The sequence below is a fragment of the Osmerus mordax genome, chromosome 7 (genome assembly GCF_038355195.1).
Source record: "Osmerus mordax isolate fOsmMor3 chromosome 7, fOsmMor3.pri, whole genome shotgun sequence".
In the NCBI taxonomy this organism is placed as follows: domain Eukaryota; kingdom Metazoa; phylum Chordata; class Actinopteri; order Osmeriformes; family Osmeridae; genus Osmerus; species Osmerus mordax.
The window spans coordinates 16212222-16232801 of record NC_090056.1 but is presented as its reverse complement, the minus strand read 5'-3'; the positions used below and the strand labels follow the sequence as shown (position 1 = coordinate 16232801).

Genomic DNA, 20580 nt, shown 5'->3' with positions numbered 1-20580 from the left:
TCTGCATTATCATAAAGGCCTGTCTTACCTACAGAACGACACACTAGTCAAGCTAAATGTGTAAAAGCTTTCTGTCTGCAGACAGCTATGCTTTGTCCTGTGTTTGTATTTGTGTGTGTATGTGTGTGTGTGTGTGTGTGTGTGTGTGTGTGTGTGTGTAAGCTCCGCTCGGTCCTAGAAGCCAGCAGAAATTTCTACTGTGTTTCAACATCTGGCGAAAAAGACAGGAAGAGGGAATACAGTATAGAACACCTGTTTAGTCTCTCCTCCTTCCGTCCCTCCTTCCTCCCCTCTCCTCTGCGAAAGGAAGGTTGCATTGTAGCTACAGCTGAGAAGAGAAAGAGAGCGAGAAAGAGAGGAGAGGTTGCTGCAGCTGGGAGGAAGGTTGGAAGCAGCCAGTTCCTGTGTAGCTGAAGAGGAGTGTAGCTTGGTTCCACAGCTGCTCTCCGTATAATGATGCACCGCTCGGAGCTGGCGTTGTCTCTCCACAGAAGCGGAGGGATAGAGAGGAGGAATAGAACAGAGGGACCAATAGAAGAGAGGGCATGAATGGCTGCGGATGTACAGTTCTCACTGAGAGCTGATCTTTAGCCTTTCACTCACGCACACAAGAGGGACCGCCGGAGAGAGGGAAAAAGAATGACGGAACAAAAGAAAGAAATAAAGAAGGCAGCGAAGAAAGGAAAGTGTGAAAGAATGAGGAAGAGAGAGAGAGCTCTGATTACTCTGCAGAACATTTCTTCAACGGGCGCCAGCTACTTTAGAAAAGCTCTTCCTTGTCTAAATGAAGAAGTGAGAGAGTGTGTTTGTGCATACGTTTGCGCGCGCGAGTGTGTGTGCGTGAAGTTTTGGTGCAGTGTTACATAAATAGATATGAGCCATGCAGATCTTGTTCTAGTAGCAACTTTAACAGGCAGAATAAAAAATAAAAAAAACTTTATTCCCTAAAACTCAGAGCTGTAATCCAGAGCTGTTGTGGAGACATTTCTGCGACAGAGAAGAGAGGGGGGGGGGAGAAGGGGGAAGAGGGAAAAAGAAAGAGTGATAGAGGGAACGAGAGAGAGAGAGGGAAAGTCACTTTTATGGGAGAGAAGTGGGACAAGATCAAAGAGAGAGACCAGATTCTCCTGGAGGTTTTCTGGGGATGGAGGGATGAGGGGAGAGGAGGAGGGACAGAAAGAAGTGGAGGTTTTGGGACTCGGGGATGGATGGAGGGATAGGATGAGGGAGCGGGGAGGGAGGGAGGGGGGTAGGGAGGGAGGGAGGGAGGGAGGGAGGGAGGGAGGGAGGGAGGGAGGGAGGGAGGGAGGGAGGGAGGGAGGGAGGGAGGGAGGGAGGGAGGGAGCGGGACTATGAGGACAGGCTGTCTGCAGTACAGTCCTTGTCGTCAGATATGAGTGTACTTCTCCAGCTCTCTCCCTCTGTGCCTGCTGGCGCCTGGTGGGACCTCACTACACAACCTCGTCAGGACCAGAGATTACGCAACAAAGTGTGTGGGTGCGTGTGCATGAGTGTGTGTGTGTGTTTACACTCCTTAGCTTGGCAGAATAAATGAGCTAGTACAGGGACAGGAAGCACATCACCTCGCCCACCCACCACCTGACTCCCCAACACCCCTGACTCTGACTGGCAAACAGCAGAGCCGGCAGAGAGAGAAAGAGAGAGAGACAGAGAGAGAGAGAGAGAGAGAGAGAGAGAGAGAGAGAGAGAGAGAGATGTGTTGGAAAGAAAATGAGACGAGAGAGAAACAATTATACAGAGAGAAGTATGAAGAGAATATCGGCGGAGAGCTAGAGCTGTTAGAGACTGGGAGAGATGCTGGGAGGGAAGGAGAGAAAGAGAGAGACACATGAAGAGAACAGGAAGAAGCCAGAGACAGAGAAAGAGGCGGAACAGAGACCGAGAGATTAGGCGTGTGATATGTTGTCCACGGGGATGTTATTAATATGGGCCATTATTCTCCTCAGTCACCCTGAGCAGTAAGTCCATAGGCTGCTCTCTGATTGAAGTGCTGTGTATTCAGAGTTCTCCTGTGTTTATGTGAGGTCATGGGAGAGACGAGAGACCGTAGTTGCCGTAGGAACGGCCTCTGTCTCACTCCTGTCTCTGCTCTGTGTCAGCGAACGCTAGCCCCTCTGTTGCTAAGCGGAGCCCCGGGGTCACACGGCGGAAGAAGTGGACCACTGTTTAAGGCTTTAAATGTTTACTAACATCTGATCCATCTGTTGTCCAACTGTTGTCCATCACCACCAAAGCAGTGGGCTGGCTACTGTCTGGTTGCTGTCACTCCTGAAGACAGCTTAACAGCATGAGAAGCCCTCTCAGAGCTTTGACCAATACAAAGTTTGACTGTTTATCGAAGAGTTATTACACTGTGTACAGTCGAACAGCCATGGAAATACAATAAAAACCTAACTCATGTTTTACACAAAGCTGGAGACGGGTAAACATTCTGTTGATGTTAACTTTTACAACCAGCTCTCGTGAGCGCACGAGGGGCCACAGGGTCAAAGGTCAGTCATTTTCAGGTGACATCATCAATCGCAATGACACTGTAACCATCCGAATACAATAATGTTTGGAATACATCGCGTTCCAAATGATTATGCAAATTATATTTAAGTGTCATAAATATTTATTTTTGGGTTTTTCAATTAAACTTATGGATGATATTGTGTCTCAGGGCTCTTTGGATCACTGAAATCAATCACACACACCTGTGATAATTAGTTTGCCAGGTTAGCCCAATTAAATGAAAACTACTTAAGATGGACGTTCCACATTATTAAGCAGGCCACAGGTTTCAAGCAATATGGGAAAGAAAAAGGATCTCTCTGCTGCCAAAAAGTGTCAAACATTAGATATTTCACAAAAACGTAAGCGTGATCATCGTACTGTGAAGAGATTTGTGGCTGATTCAGAGCACAGACAGGTTCGTGCAGATAAAGGCATAAGGAGGAAGGTTTCTGCTAGACAAATAGTAGTGGATGGTTGGTGGACGGCCACCATGTCCCAACAAAGCTGCGACGTTAGCAAAGAAGTGGCAGAGTTATGTTTTGGGCCTGAATAATGGGGAGAGAGCTGGAAGGCCCCTTTAGGGTCCCTGAAAGTGTGAAAAATACCTCGGCAAAGTATTTAGAGTTTCTAACTGACCACGTTCTTCCATGGTACAAAAAGAAGAACCGTGCCTTCCGTAGCAAAATCATCTTCATGCTCTGGGAGGCTATTCTGACATCCTGCAAAGACATTCAAGCAGAAACTCTCAAGTTCAATTGAAGGTGACATCAAAGAAGGGGTCCTATGTTAACATGTACCTGGCCCTGTTAAGATGGTTTTGATTGAAATAGCTTTTGATTTCCGTAAATATGACCTCCTAATGCTGCAAATTGACAACAAACAAATGACCATTTTCAGATCTTTACAACCTATAAAATGTTTTGAAACTCTGTTGTGCATAATAATTTGGAACAGTGCATTTTTTTAAAAAAAATACTGTTATCATTGGGAGTTCTGTTCGTTAAAATTTGAATTATACCCTAACAGTTGCTGAATTGAAAATTATACTGACTGTCATTTGCATCGACTATGTGGGAAAATCAGAGAAAGATATAATTTGCATAATAATTTGGAACGCGGTGTAGAACAGAATAGAACGGACACTTAAATTGAACAGAAATTCCATACACAACATCACGCAAGCATCAGAGCCATATAGTCTATCTCTCAGAGCAGAGACTGAGAGAAGAGTGTGTGTAAGAGAACACTCTCAGTGTTTAGGAAAATCAATTCAGTCCTTGTGTCAAGGGATTGTTTTGTTGGGAGCATGCAACAACATCCATGGAAATGGCAGCCTTTTCTCTCTCTTAGTGATTCTGCGTCCCAGGCTGCAAACCCCAGTCATGTAAACACTGTGACAAACCCGTGCGCGTTTACAATTGGCTTTGACACTTCCTTCACATTCCAGCAGGAGGAGGCTCACGCGTGACAGAGCTAGCGACGGTGAGAAAGCACAGACGGCACACACACACACCGCCGGAGAGTTTGTGTCGGTGTGTGTGCGTGCACGAGTTTGTGTGAACTTCTGTGCAGTACATGCGGACGAGCAAACGTAGTGCACATATTTGACATTTAGTCATTTTAGCAGACGCTCTTATCCAGAGCGACTTACAGTAAGTAAAGGGACATTCCCCCCGAGGCAAGTAGGGTGAAGTGCCTTGCCCAAGGACACAACGTCATTTTGCACGGCCAGGAATCGAACCGGCGACCTTCTGATTAATAGCCTGAATACCTAACCGCTCAGCCACCTGACCCCCACATATGTGTGCGTGCACAGGCGTGTGTGTGTCAGAGTGTGTGAGCTCAGACATAAACAGCCTCTGTGTGTGTGTGTGTGTGTGTGTGTGTGTGTTCCAGGTGACCAGAGTGCCAGTGGAGAGCTGTGGACAGTACACCTCCTGTAAGACCTGTCTGGGCTCAGGAGACCCACACTGTGGCTGGTGTGTCCTGCACAACAAGTATGTTTATCTATCCATTCATCTGAGCATCCATCTGCCCCGCCACCCATCCATCCATCTGCCCCGCCACCCATCCATCCATCTGCCCCGCCACCCATCCATCCATCTGCCCCGCCACCCATCCATCCATCTGCCCCGCCACCCATCCATCCATCTGCCCCGCCACCCATCCATCCATCTGCCCCGCCACCCATCCATCCATCTGCCCCGCCACCCATCCATCCATCTGCCCCGCCACCCATCCATCCATCTGCCCCGCCACCCATCCATCCATCTGCCCCGCCACCCATCCATCCATCTGCCCCGCCACCCATCCATCCATCTGTCTACCCGGCTATACATGCATCCATTGTTTCTGTGAAGAATAAGTGTTCATGTTTTGTTCCACGGTCGTAAGTAACCTTAACGGTGAACGATATCAGCCAGCTGTGTCTGTGATGTTGTGTACAGCCACAACCAATACTGTACAAAGCTGTCAATCAACCAATTCTGTACTCTGTATAAAAGACATGTCTATCAGCCAATACTGTACTCTGTAGAAAGACAAGTCTATCAGCCAATACAGTACTCTGTAGAAAGACGTTTCTCCCACAACCAGTAAACAAAGGCTGCACCTGTTCACTGTGGTGCTGGAGAGCCGCGTCTCATATATCCAGTCCTGCTGGACCTCCATGAGGCTGACCTATGTGGAGCCAGCTGGACTGACCCTGAGGATGGAGGGTCGAGCTGGAGGAAGCAGGCCGGTCCCAGCAGAGTGATGAATGGGGACGGGGTACGGAGCACCATCTGCAGGGCCGGGACACGGCCACGAGCTGGTCCGACTGGTTGCCACGGTGACATTTGATACTCAATCTAGCGAGGGAGATGGAGGTTCTGTTTCAAATCAGGGAGACCAGATGCTGCTGGAGACTGGGACACGCCACACACATACACACACACACACACACACATGTATATGCACACATTTCACAGAATAGCACATAAGCACACATGCACGCACAGGACCATACATGTATGACCCTCTCATGACAGCTCGGAGAGTGGGGCCGTGAAGGAGCAGGTGACAGCTGCCCCCAGATGTGGCGTTTCCTGCTGACCCCTGACCTCTGGGCTGCAGATGGTAGGGAGGCAGGAAGTGGTGGGACCGAGCTGGCGTTGAGCCAGACCTCCCCGCCCTCACCCCTCCCTCTCCCCTCCTCCCTCCCCTCCCTCACCCCTCCCTCGCCCCTCCTCCCTCCCCTGTCATCAGCCTCTGTGCTTTTTCGGTCAGATCCAATGTAGATGGATGGAGAGAGAGAGAGAGGTAGAGGGGCAGGAAGAGAGAGGAATAAAGGAACATGGCTGTGCTCTGTGTTGTGTCAGGGAGAGACTAGAGGTGAGCACACACATCCATGTGGCTCCACGTGTAGAATTATTGTAGAACGTATTAAAGATGACATGATGTTATGCAAATGTACGCATACTGTATATAATTTATACGCGTGTGCGCGTGTGGATGTATCAGGGAGCTCCAGAGTGACAGGCCTGGTACAGTGACAGGCCTGTGACAGGCAAGGCTGTGAGATAAGCAGAAGCCCAGTCAGACTGAAGGCAGAGCCGCTCCCCAGAGACCACAGCTCTGATCCAGCAGGGGGAATAAAGCCACGGGCTCCAGAAATAACACGCCATGCTGGGCTGCTTTCTCTAATCACTCACATGAAACATCATCTAGACCTCACATGTGATGCGGTGGTGCTCAGACAGCAGCAGGAGGATCTTCTTCGTGGTGGTGGGCTAACGAACTGCATTTTTGTGGGATGTGAGCAGCGTTTCTAATGTTTGAAGAGCTTTGTGGTGTTTTATTTGTCGTTTCTATTTAAACAATGTCCTTCCATCTTGCTTTCCTACCTTCCTTCCTTCCTGTCTTTCTTTCTTTCTTCCCTTCTTCCTTACTTAATACTTCCTTCTAATTCATCCTCCGGTTTGATTCCCTGCATGGTGGACTGCAGAGGGTTCTTGGTCTGTTCTCCAGCTCTGCCCTTGACCAGCCTCTGCTGGAGATCCCATCTGCAGTCAGATGAAGGCATCATTGTTCTCCCTCCTCTGGACCTCCACCACAAAGACGGCCCTTCCTTTTGGAAGTTTAAATGGCGACTAAATCTTTCCCTCTCTTTTCTTGTCCCTCCTTCATTCCTCAACACCTCCGTCACGATAACCATCTTTAATTAAGATCCCTGCCCCTGATTGGTGAAGCAATTAGCATAAGTTCACTGCAGCTGCTGGTTGGAGAACGTCGTTTGTTGTGCATATTAATGAGGCGGTCCCCCGAGCCTCCTGGTGACCTTGGTGCAGCCGGAGAACCGGGTCACCTGACTTGGAGGGATGGATGGAGGGATAAAGGAAATCTATGGCTTCTACGTTCCTTGGATTGACGGTCGTCACGGACCGTTATCTACGGAGATCCTTCATGGGGATGTGTTGTGTAGCTTTAGGGCTCAGCTAGTTTCCCAGCCACCTCCTACCTGTGTCTGAAGAGAGGGAGAGAGATGGTTAGGTGTTACTGGTGGAAGCTGTGACCTGCAGCTTTGGAAACCGTTTTGTCAGGCTTGTTGAATCTTAATATCCTGAGTTGGGTTGCCAGATCTGCTCTTCCCAGGGGAGGCTGGGTTGCCATGAGAGCTGGCTTTTCAGAAAATAACCCCCACCTCCTTTGCCAAACGTACTGTGGCTTTGTGAGGACAGGTTTTACCTGCTTCCTTCCCTTACACCACCCTCTCTCTCTCCCTCATTCGCTCTCTATCTCTCTCCTCCCCCTCTCTCAATGTCACTCTCAATCTCTCTCTCACTCAATCTCTCCATTTCTCTCTCCCTCACTCTCTGTCTCTCTCTCTTCCCTCCACCCTTCCCTCTCTTCATCTCTCTCCCTTGTTCCTCTTGTTGTCTGTCTTTGTCTGCGGATCCCTCTGGGCTCCTTAGCCTCTAGCATCATGCTAGCCCGCTACTGAGGCTTGGGCCGGCCGCCACACAACAGCCCTAACTGCACCCTGGGAAATGGCTTGTGTCCATGGCAACGGCAGGGATAGGGGACATGTTGGCTGGTTGTTTGGCTGCAAGATTCACATTCAGAATCCATGTCAGTCATTTCCGTTTGCCCTGCTAGCACGTGTGTGTGGATGTTTGAGGTTGAGGGGCCGTGTGTGTGTATATGTATCTGTGTGTGTGTGTGTGTCTAGCGTGGGCCACCTCCCTTTGAAAGCAGTGCTCGCTCCAGAAGCATCACTATTGTGGCGATAAAAGGCGAAGGCCATGCGGGGCTCTCCAGCATACGCCAGCCTCCTGGTTATTAATACACGGCACCCGGCTACAACGACGAGGAAACACCTCAGTATTCATCTCAATGAGAGACTGAAAGACTAGCAGGAGAAATTGTGTATAATTATTAGGATAGATATAATCATAATTTTTACCGCCAATGTAATTATTATGAGTACCACCACATGATATGACATTCTGCTGAGTATCTGCTCTTTGTTTTTCCTATGATTATGTCACTGTAAAGAATATGCAGCCTGTCAGTCATTCAAGAGACAATGGTACATTGGTTAACACTGGTGTATCAGAAGAGCGTGCGAGAAGCTATTCCTCCCCCCTCTTCCTGAGGAAAAGACATGTGATGAGTGTCGGGCCTATCAGTGCTCTCCCCTGTCTGCTGGGGCGTCGCCACCCTACAGTCAGAGTCAAATGGATGATTACCCCCTCCCCCTTTCTGCCCCTCCCCGCCCCCATATCAATTACTGATCTCATTGATCCCGCCTATGTGTCCCTGCACACATCAGTTAACCCCCCTCCCCCGCCACTGTATTTAATGACATCATTATCATGACTGGGAGATTTACATGTGTTAGAGAAGCCTGCTCTCTTCCATCTGATATCACATGGGTCTGGTGAGTCACCGGGAGAAACGGAACGTTCCAGGTGTGTGTGTGTGTGTCTGTGAGTGATGTCCTGTTTCAGAGGGCAGACGGTGACAGCAGCAGGTAGCAGGGGAGTGTTAGGCTGTCTTGGTGGTAGCGTCACGCACACAGACACCAGGGCATCCAGCCGCTCACAGGAGAGGAGCCGTGGACTCACCATGAACTGGGAGCTGTTATTCAACTGGCTTCATTCTCATTCTCCCCGCCTCTCTCAGCCTCCTCCTAGGCTCGTCATCCGCTCCTTTCTTCTTCTGTCCTCACCCTTCTCTCTCTCTCTCTCTCTCTCTCTCTCTCTCTCTCTCTCTCTTTCTCTCTCTCTCTCTCTCTCTCTCTTCCTTTCCTCACCTCTCTCTACTGAGCCCATCAGAGCACAGCACAGACAGCAGTCCCTACATTTTTAATCCCACCCTTTCTCCCTCTCTCCTCTGCTCTTCTCGCTCTCTCTCTCTCTCTTCCGCTCTGTCCCGCTCTCTCCCCAGACATATGGCTGTAATTACAAGTAAACAAATCATTAATGGTGTTGTGCGTCTGCTCTGAAAACAGGCCTGTGAATCTCTCAGTTCTAATTCTAGTTTTTCTAGAATTAATCACAGGAACTATAGATGTTCCAAAGAAGATCATAAGAGATTCCAATATATCACATTTTGAAGGTTAATAAAATAGATGCTTAGAAAAGAAGGAGTGATGTTCTGAAATGTAATACTGTGCAGTATACCTCTACAGCTGTTAGCCTCCAACCTGTCCAACTGTTGACCCACAGAGACATGTGTAGCAGTGGTGCTGCTGTTAGGAGTGTTCACCAGCTGTCCACAGACAGAACATACACACACACACAAACACGGACCCATACACAAACACTGTTTCATATACCTTTAGGCAGTACACAACAACCTCAAACAGGAATCTGCCAGACATCAAACCTGGTATCTTTGTGTGATTATGTCCTCACCATATGTGTGGTATGGTTTTATTGTAATGTGATTATCTCCGAGTCATCTTCCTTCCCATTCTAATCCGCTTCCTGTTTCCTGTTCCAGGTGCTCCAGACAGGAAGCTTGTGAGAAGTGGGCAGAGCCTCAGCATTTCAACGTGGAGTTGGAGCGATGTGTTGACATGAGCGTAACCCCTAACAACATGTCGGTGACCTCCAACCCCACACAGGTAACAGCACAACACACACTGCACCCAGTCAACAAGGTAACTAAACCTGGTCACCATAGTAACAGGATCCGGTCACAACAATAACAAAACCAGTAGCTACACCTTGAGAAGTTCAGAGACTGGAGACAGGTGGTGCATGTCAAACTTAACCTGACTGAAGATTAATTACATTAACCTTCTCTCACTTCTCTCTCTCTCTCCCCCCCCTCTGCCTATGTCTCTCTCTCTTCCGCTCTCTAGTTGAATGTGAAGGTGGTGAATGTTCCAGACCTGTCTGGAGGGGTGACCTGTGTGTTTGAGGAGCTAAGTGACACTCTTGGGGAGGTGCAGTCAGCAGGACAGGTCCTCTGTATGTCCCCCTCCCTCCGAGACCTGCCCCCCCACACACACACCTACGGTAAGGATTGTACACACACACACACACCTACGGTAAAGACAGCATTGACATTGAGACTGAATCTTCCCTTTGACATTGTTTTGTAAGCCCATACCTTCCTCTTACCATATATGGTGTTGCTGTTGCATGTGAGCGAGCACTGAGGCCCTGAGGTCTTCCTGGAGCGTGTACGAGTGTGGTCCACGCTAATGTTTTAGTTAGAGAAGTAGAACAAAACACCGAGCTGCCGGTAGCTGGTGCAGCAGCCTGGAGAAAGCAGCGTCACATTATTTTCCATTAACGTCAATTATAGAGCCGTCCTCTGCTCTGTCCACTAGCCAGGCTAACACTAACACCGGCGCAATTATCCCAGAGGAGAACACACCGGGGTAATACACCCTGCTGATAGGTGGTGTCTTCATGAGAGAGGGAAGAGAGAGAAGGAGAGTCAGCCGAAGAGGCAGAGATTGGGGAAGAGGGATAGGAAGCAGGGGGGAGGGGGGGGGGGGGGTCCATCTATTGTAGAGGTTGTGTGTTTTAGGAGGGGGTGTGAGTGCTCTTCGCATGTAATGGACTAGCTGAATGAAAGGCCAGAGCAATCAAAAGCTCTTACCAACACATCTCTGAATCAGACCTGGAAAGACAATTATCCACCTGGACGAGGAGAAGGGAGGGATGAATAAAGACGTGAATAGAGGGATGAATGGACGGAACTCTAATTAAATTACTGCCTTGCCTGACTGTGTGTGTGCGTGTGTGTGCGTGCGCGCATGTTTTTTTCCCAGGTGACAAGCGCATTGTGAAGCTATCACTGAAGTCCAAGGAGACGGGACACAAGTTCATCACCACTGACTTTATCTATTACAACTGCAGTGTTCTCCAATCGTAAGTACCCTACCTACCCACCTACCTACCTACCCACCTACCTACCCACCCACCCACCCACCCACGTACCCACCTACCTACCTGCCCACCCACCAACATACTGATCTTCCTTCCTTCCTACCAACCTACCTTCATATCTATCAACCTACCTCGGTTGTATTACTATCTGTCTACCAGAGATAACTAGTATCTGTCTACCAGAGTGGATTGGAGTGGAAAGGAAATTTCTATTACAGGTCAAATGAACAGATTAATGTGTATCTTACATGTAGCAGGTTACAAAGGTCTGACTCTCCCAGTCTCAAAGTCTCCATCGCTGAATAACAAGCTGAAGAGAAGTTGTTCTGCATGGGGCTTAAATGAATACGCTTGTTATGTGGGAGAATAATCTGGCAGCCTAGTCAACTGGCAGCCCGTGCTCACACACACACACTCACACACACACACTCACACACAAACACACACACACACAAACACAACAATCAATCCTCTGGTGGGAGGAAGCGGGGCAACATAATCCGAGTGGGGGGGAGAGGGGTGGCGGTGGTGGTGGGGGGACTCGCCAGTTGCCATGGCAACCCCGGGGTAGAGCATAGCTAGCGCTTGCCATCACGGCGGCAGCCTGCCTGAAGCCTGGGCCAGATCTCACTCTCTCCCCTTTCTCTCCCCCCTGAACATCCCCTTCTCTCCCCCTTCTACAACCGTCTCCCCCACACTTGCCTTTCAGTATTATTCTCTTTTTATCCCGTCTCTTTTTTTCAGGCCATTTTTATGTTTCCCTGTCACTCTCGTTCTACCTTTTCTCTACCTCCACCTCTCCACTCAGATAACAAGCACCTGTGAAAGGGCTCTCCCTCAGTGCTACAGCTAGTTGATTATACCCTAGCCTAATGCTAGTGTAGAGGCTAGCCGCGGCTAGCTCTGAATACACTAATGGATTGACGGTAAAGCTAGCAGGTGCTAGCTGTTTTACGGAAGGTTTAAGCAAGCAGGAGCTCTGATTATAGCTGTTAATTGTCTTTTCTTCAGTAAGGAGCCTGTGTAGGAGGGAAAGGACAAACATGAAGAGGTCTGTGGGATGTCTTTTAGCACTGCGCTCCCTCTCCCTCTCAGCTCCCTTAATGCCCTCCTGTCTCTGTCATTTACCTGTCAGTCAATATTTTTCATACACTCGCACATACATGCACACACACACAAAGTGTGTCGATCTACAGTGCAGCCCAGACCAATACTGGCTTAACTTCCAGTAGTGTTGGACTGTGGTAGATTCATTCTCTCTTATGTGTGTTTGTGTGTGTGTCTGTCTGTGTGTGTGTCTATGTGTGTGTGTGTGTGTGTGTGTGTGTGGTTCTGGTTTGGCTCTAGCTTGGTGTTTCAGTGAAATGAGCCCAGAGTGAATTGATGAGGTTTCCAGTCCTGACACAGCATATTGAATCTAGGAGCCCCTCTCACACACACACACTCACTCTAGCATCCCTGGATGCCAGTATGTAGAAGGCAGACCTGTAAACTGTGTCTGTATGTCTCTTGCTTTTACTGTCTCTCTCTCTTTCTCTCTCTCTCTCTCTCTCTCTCTCTCTCTCTCTCTCTCTCTCTCTCTCTCTCTCTCTTTCTCTCTCACACACACACGCACACACACTATAAACCTTAGGGAGAAGAGTGTGATCAGTATGGGTAGGGCTGTGCCCATGCTGCAGGCCAGCAACCCCCCTCCCCTCCCGTTTTCCCACTTATCTCTCCCTCTCTTCCCCCTCTTTCTCTTTCTTTCTTTCTTTCTTTCTTTTCTTTCTAAATGTTTTCTCTCCATCTCCACTTCTCTCTGCTTTGAATACTACACAGGGTTGGAGGACGAGGGCTGAGTCTGAATGAGGAGAGAGAGAGAAGGACATAGCGAGGGTCAGAATGAGAGGGATGTGGAGGGGGTCAGAATGAGAGGAGAGCAGGAGGAGGGGAATGTGGGTTAGAATGAGATGATGAGGTGCAGAGAAGGGGGCAGAGAGAGGTCGAGTCTGGACAGGGGTTAGAATGAGATAGAACACACACACAAACACAGGGGACGATACACGCATACACACAATCCCTTGGCAGAGTGTCTAGCATAAGAACTCACATAACCAACCTTGGTCTCAATGCGTAGTTCAAATATTTGAAATACTAAGGTTCGCTTGATTCGCCTTCTGAGCCACAACAGAGACATTTAAATAGTCCCGGAGTTAAACAGTCTTAATGTAATGCAAGCTAAATGAAGCACATCTTAATTACAGCAGACATCTGAAGTACGTGTTTCAGCCCAGTCTCCTCACAGAGAGCTCTCCTCACAGCTGGCCGCCACGGACAACACGATAACAAGTCTGTCTAATGACCATCTCTCCTAGCCTTTTACATTTGAACCAGTGTATGACATCAATAGCTTCCTCACAGCAGCTAGTGCATAGCTAGCTAGCAATGTGTTTTAGATTCTGATCTGGTTTCTGGTTGGAATCCGATATAGACACCAACTCTTCACGGTCTGATAGTGTTTGTAAATGGTGTTGATTGTTGACCGTGTTGGTGTTTGTGTGGTTGTGTCCCAGGTGCACATCGTGTGTGAGCAGCCCGTTCCCCTGTAACTGGTGTAAATACAGACACATCTGCACCAACAACCTGGCAGAGTGCTCCTTCCAGGAGGGCAGGGTCAGCGGCATGGAGGTGAGGCGCCACACACACACACATATATACAGACACACACACAGGCACACACACACACACATACACACACATACACTTATATATACAGGCACACACATTATAGACACACACACAGGCACACACACATATATATATATATATACAGACACACACACAGGCACACACATATATACAGACACACAGACACACACACTCTTGCTGACAAGCTGTGGCACTAACAGCAGGCTATGGGGTGCCTGGGGTTCTCTGTGTTATGTTGCATTGTGATGTGTTGTGTTTCCATGCTGTATTTAGTTGTTTTTTTATGAGAGTCTTCATCAGTGTGCGTCCTTGTCTGTCTGAGGGACACCAAGCAGTGAGGCCATCCCTCTCCTCTCTCTAAATGATGGCTTAGTGACAGCAACTGACAGAAAAGTCATTTTCTCCCACAAAAGACAGAATCTCATAATGGAGTTTGCATCAATCCTTCTGCCCGCCCCCCCCCCCCCCTCTCTCTCTCTCTCTCTCCCTCTCTCTCTGTAACACATTGATTACACAGTTGAGTAAGCTCCAGAGCAGGGTGGGTGAGGAGCTAGGAGGCAGGCAGGATAGTGCAGGGTGTTACTCACAGCTCCTAACCTGCTTCTACTGTTACACACACAATAGAAGAAGACATGATATGCTCCTATCCTAGGATGCTGCTTTGTGGGCTAATCTTACATCCAAGTAAGTAATCTTACATCCATACAGCTTTGCACTCACTGGTTCAGTCTGCTAACTCTGTGGGAGGAACTGAGGGATCTCTCAATATTCTCTCAATAGTCTGTGGTTTTCCCAGGAAGTCATGGAGGAATAGAGGATGATGGGTCCATGGAAGAGGACGATAGTTATTGGATAGATTACAGTAAAGGACAAACGCGATAGGCTAACATAGGTAATAGCAACTTAATCAGGGCTGAGCCTCCAGCTACCCGCCCCAACACCTCCACTCGGTGAAAGACGCAGGGATGACTGAAGGGAAAGAGGAGGGATGGAGGGGTAGCAGGAGGAGAGAGGAAGAGAGAGGAGCAGCGCCCCTTTTGTAACTGAGGGGGAGGAAGCACGCCACCCTCGGCTTTTGGCACATTTTAATTTTACACTTAACTGAACATCAAAGAGATGCCTTATCGGAGCCTATCAGACCCTGCCAGAGGGGGGGGAGCCTGTTACCTCCCCCCCTCCCTCCTCCTCCCTTCTCCTTCTCCTCCCCCTCCCTGCCTCCCTGCTCCTGGCACCAGGCCTGACAATCTCCTTATCTCTCTCCCCCCCCCCCCAAAAAAAAAGGAATTACTCAGCGAAAAGGAGTGAGTCATACTCATGTTGATACTGGAGGGGAAGGGAGGAGTGAAGGAGTGTGGTGGGGTGATAGAGAGAGGAGCGGCAGGGGGCGAGCGAGATGAGAAACGAGAGGGAGATGACAGAGGGACTTAGAGAAAGAGAGAGGTGGAAGAGAAGGAGCGATTCAAGTTCCGACGGGCTAACTGACGTTCTCAGACGTCAGAGCTGATACCGTGAGCAGACATCTGTTAGATGTGGTCGTGGGGGCTCTAACCTGTTCATACAGATGCAGGGGTGTGGAGCCTGTAAAGTGTTCAGTGGAGTGTGTCTCATCTTCAGTCTTGTGCTCCAGTGTGAGTTGGCTCTGGGTGAGAGAGGTGCTTCAGAAAAACAACAAGGACTCTCTCTCCAAAAACACACAGCCATGCAGGCATCTCTAGCTGTGTGTGTGTGTGTGTGTGTGTGCCAAGCTAGGGAGTGAGATAGAGGGTTTTGAATGCATCCCCTCAGGCCTCTCCAAGGACATGGCAGCTCCTGGTCTATAATCCAGAACACACTCGCACACATATCCCCACGTACACACTTCCATCCATCTCTCCCTCGCCCCAGCCCCAGCCCAGAAGTGTGTGTGCGAGGCAGAGATATGAGAGGATCACAGCACCAGCTGAGCTCCATCCAGACTGACAGAGACCAGGGCAGCAGCTCCACATCCGGCACCGCCATGCCCAGACTGTACAGCACCAGCCACACCACCAACCACAGACACACTCAACCAACCACAGACACACTCAACCAACCACAGACACACTCAACCAATCACAGACACACTCACACCCTGGAAGAATGCAACAAGTAGAAACAGACAAAGAAAGACACCCAACACTCTAAAATATTTAATTTTTAAGAGAAAGTTGACATTTACTGTTCTGGAGGAGTACAGTGTCCTTGTCTTCCTTGAGGGTTTAGATTGGCTGAGGGGCAGTTCTGCGGGCGTATGTGAAGCCCTCTGTGACATTGCTTGTAAAAAGGGCTATACAAATACATTATGATTTGATGAAAAAAAAGAGATTGGAAGACACCGTGGATAAGCTCGGTGGCTTTCTGTTAAACAGCGTTGTACAGTCGAGTTTATTGGAGATGTCGGTGGAGAGTTGTGTGCTGGACTGTGCAGGATGGCAGCGGTGCTCCTGGAGCTGAGATCAGTGACTGATGTTATGGTTATGAGTCCTGACGCAGAGTGTGTGTCAACTAGTTAGCTAGTTAGCTACTCCCTCATCACTGCCATTACGGCGGAAACTAGACTCCCCCTAGGACCTACACACAGACGCACATATACACACGCACAGACAACACACGCACACGTTCTCACACACTGACTGTCTGCTCCTGAGAAAAGAGAAGAATGTTTTTGTTCGGAGGGATTTAGGAAGAGGATGTTATGATAGTTTGATATATGATCTGGATTCAAAACAACACTCCAAAAATTGGGTCTTGCACATTGAGCTGTGTAGGCAGGTCATTGTCAACACACACACATACACAGGCACATATTACAGCTCAAAGACAGTTTATTCTCTCATTGGCCATTTCCCAGAAGCCCGTGCGAGATCAAACGGCGTTTCTTCCCCCCCCACCACCCCGCTCCGCGTTCCTCTCGGCAGCACACCGCGGTGGGACGGCTCTTCATTAGCGAGCGACGGCCGGTAATTAATGGTGGTGTGAGTGACAGAGGAGGCATTAGCCCCGTAGGAAGTCGGGCCGCAGACTCTCTGCCCAGCGGTGGTCGGCGAATCGCAGGATCAGGATCCCAGAGAGACAGGAAGTGGCACAGTGTGCATCTGTCACCAGAAGCCCATTACCCTGCTGGGCCCAGCGGAGCTCCCCCCCCTCCCCCCCCCCTCCTCTCCCCTGCCTCACCCTCCTGCCCCCCCCTCTCCCTTCGGCCTCTGAAAACCGAGTGGGCCATTACTCACTGTGTAACCAGAGGCCTTGCACAGACCATGGCCCAATTCACACACACACACACCACCAACACACACGTACACACTCATATCCCCCCCAGTCCCCTTCCTCCTCCCTGTCTTCACAGGCAGCAGGATTGATAAGCTATCTTGTTTGTACGTTAACAACACTTTAAACGACAAACAGTAAGATGCCATCAGTTCCCCTGGGAACACAGTGGTGGAAGTCCCTCTGGCTTCAAACCCCCCTCCCCAGGTTGTTACGAGACAGGCCCCTCTCTGGTCCCCAGTAGGCCCCTCTCCACCTGTCCTCTGGCTTGCCGGCTCCACATTCCCAAGATGGTGGCCGTTCCTACTGGGTAAACTTCCTCGCCAACGCCTAATAGTTCAGTACGGAACACTGACTGTGTTTGCAAGAATTTCCTGGTTTACTTATGGTCTAATAACGCTCTCAGCTATCTAGCTTTACCAAACATGGAGCTGGATGGCAGGGAATACGGCAGACCACAGCTAGCAGCCGTTAAGTGGAGCAGCTCTCCGAAGATCTGGAGGTGTTTCTCACTGCAGGCGGAGGAGACGAACCTGTCTCATGGATTAGAGAGAAGGGAGACCGGCAATGGGATTAGGAGGGAGAAGAAAGGAGAGATGGAGGAGGAGAAGGAACAGTGACTAAGCACGGGCGGGGGGGGGAGGGGCGGGGGGGGGGGAGCATAGAAGCATGCTGCAGCCTCTTTCTGCTGGTGTGAGAGAAGGAGAGACATGGAGGGAGGGAGGAGAGGAGAGTTCAGCTGCCACTCAGGCTATTCAGTTACTCTGCCACACAGGGCTCAGTTTCTCCCTCTATATTATGTGACTCATATGCCTGTGTGCGTGCATGTGCATTTATGTGTAGCGTGTGTGTGTGTGTGGTTAGGCATTAGTCCATCTCTTAGCTCTGGATGGCCCATATTTGGAGCGTGTGGAGGTGTGTTTTCACCGGAGCTGTAGAAGTACTCAGGGAGACGAGCTGCTAGTTTGGTGCTTTTATAATGTGCCCACTTCAATAATTGAACAAGGTAAAAAACCCATTAGGGCTTCATCATGGTCCTCTTACCTAAAACATACTGTGTGTGTGTGTGTGTGTGTGTGTGTGTGTGTGTGTGTGTGTGTGTGTGTGTGTGTGTGTGTGTGTGTGTGTGTGCGTGTGTGTGTGTGTGTGTGTGCGTGCGTGTGTCTGTCCTGTCTGTCTGTCTGTGTATGAGGTGGCTTGGTCTTTTGAAATGATCATGTTATAAATATTTATTTTAAAATGCAACTCTCCTTGGAGAAACCTGATTTCTGGTCACTGAATGCCGTGGTCCTTCTCAGCTGTGCAGAGAAGCACATGTTTCGACCTATCCAATTACCTTCGAGGAAAGGTTACCTCAAGCCAATGATGAGAGATGCATATGGAGGACATATACCCCTGCTTCTAGCATCCTCTCAGCTCACTCCAATCAGCACTCTATCAAGATACAGTTAACTGAACACACAGTCACACACACAGCCCATCTTTGTAAATAAGAATGGGGTCTTTATTGTCCAACATGCAAAAGTAATCCTTCCATTCTCCCTAGCAACAGATGCACTGGGTCTGATGTGAGTGGCTTATTTCAGGATACGGATCTCTCTCGCTCTTTGTCTGGTGATGAAGCTGTTCCATAGCTCTCATTGAAACACATGTACACACACACACACACACACACACACTCACACAATTACTTAGCTCTCCTCATGGCACAGTGTGGTAGAGCTATTACAACCGAGCTAGTCAAGATTGCTAGTCCAATTGTATTTATAGATGGCTGTTGCCAGGGAATGATTTTTATCCTGCTTTACTTTTTGTACCTCAAACTTCCTCCTGTGCCTGTGCAGCTCTGTGATTCTCTGCGTCTGTCGTTCACAGTAAAGGGAGATGTTTAACACTTAAACCAACCAGTAGTGCCACTGGTAAAGGTTAGGTTAAGTTTCCAGTTAAGGTTTGATGAGCAAAACTTCACTGGTGTCTTACTTGTGAAGCAGGCGCGGTACTTACAGTGTACTGCAGTGAGGCATTATTGGGGGATATCAGTGAGTGTAGTTGGAGATCCAGGTGCCTGTTGCCAGGCCAGCGATGAGAACTGTGCAAAGTCATTCATCACTGCAGGGAAGCTAACAGGCCTTCTGTTCCGGAGATTATTCAATCGTGCTGATAAATTGTATTCATATTCCAGTATGAACACACACACACACTCAAACACATATCTCTTTCACAACCACAAAAACACACACACACAAATTCACTTGCTCTCTGTCAGGAACATACACCCGCTGCACAATTGCAAATAAACACACCTAAACACACGCACACACACACTCCACCACCTGTGTCACCCCTCTCTGCTAGAAGTAAATCTTTCTTTTCATACACAGCATATGAAAATGGGAGCTATTGAAGCGTCTGTGTACAAACCTTCACAAATGGGCCTGCCACTGTGAAGATGTATGACTGTGAGGGTCCATGAGCGGCGGCGTCCTACCCCAGCGCTGTGTGGCAGCGTGTGTGTGTGTGTGTGTGGGTGGGTGTGTGTGGGGGTGTGTGGGTGTGTGTGTGGGTGGGTGTGTGTGTGTGTGTGTGGGTGGGTGTGTGTGTGTGTGTGGGGGGGGGGGGGGGTGTGGGGGTGTGTGTGTGGGGGTGTGTGAGTGTTGTGCCTGCCCCTGTCTGTAAATGTGTGTGTGCCTGACTACTACTGTGTGTGCATGCGTGTTTGTGCATGCATGGTTGTGTGTGTGTGTGTGGGGGGGGGGGGGGGGGGACAGGCAGGTAGCACCAGCAGTGATTTATGCCCTCCAGCCTGGTAAATCACTGCTACCAGCTTCTTGATTATTGTTCAGTGCTTAATGGACGTCATATTAGACTAGATGGCCTGCAACCATTCAGCCCTGTGAGAACTGCTGACAGAACTCTTGCAGCTGCTGTAGCAACACTAACACTGCATTACAAACGGTTGTTGGGTAGAGAAGTTTAGCACCATTTGATACGGTCTTTCCCCTGTCTGTTGGTCGTTGCATCAGTTCCAGATCCAGTTAATGGACTCCTAGCTCTGCCATGGTTCTGGACAGTAATCTGGGATCAATACGTCTTCTTCAGCCCAGGACAGAACCACTAATAAGTGACAGTTTATTAACAAGCTTAATTTTCCTGCCTTCGCTCCAATGAGCTCTGCTGTGGAGACCAGCCAGTAATCAGACCAGAGTAGTGGAGACCAGAGTAGTAGAGACCAGAGTAGGGGACACCAGCCGGTAATCAGACCAGAGTAGTGGAGAACGGACAGTAGTCAGACCAGAGTAGTGGAGACCAGACAGTAATCATACCAGAGTAGTGAACAGACAGTAATCAGACCAGAGTAGTGGAGACCAGAGTAGTGAGGACCAGAGTAGTGGATAATATTATTTATCCACCTCCGCACCTCCCTGCTGCTCTCAGCATGAATCTCCACTGTCTCTCCTCTCAGCGTGTCCTTCAGCTTTTATCATCTTTTTGTCTTTTAGAGTCCAAGTGTTTCATTAAATAATGAAACCCTTTCATGTTTCTTTTTTTCCTAATTTTCTGTTTTATTCATGTTTATTCATTTTTAGACTTATTGTTTGCTTTGTCAGCTCCCAGACATTTGGGCTCTGTCCTTGCTGGGTGGGTTTTTAATAACTCGTTACACTGTGTGTCTGTGTGTATTTTTGTGTGTGTGTGT

At 49.0% G+C, this 20580-nt stretch overlaps 1 protein-coding gene across 1 annotated transcript in view; it reads left to right on the top strand.

The window, feature by feature from the left end:
• Positions 1 to 20580, top strand: part of plxna3 (plexin A3) — a 76194-nt gene that overhangs the window by 32162 nt on the left and 23452 nt on the right. The window contains exons 4-8 of the mRNA XM_067239098.1: positions 4414 to 4514; positions 9505 to 9628; positions 9869 to 10025; positions 10790 to 10889; positions 13463 to 13577. Coding sequence (XP_067095199.1) covers positions 4414 to 4514; positions 9505 to 9628; positions 9869 to 10025; positions 10790 to 10889; positions 13463 to 13577 — 597 coding nt within the window. The remainder of the gene's footprint in view (positions 1 to 4413; positions 4515 to 9504; positions 9629 to 9868; positions 10026 to 10789; positions 10890 to 13462; positions 13578 to 20580) is intronic.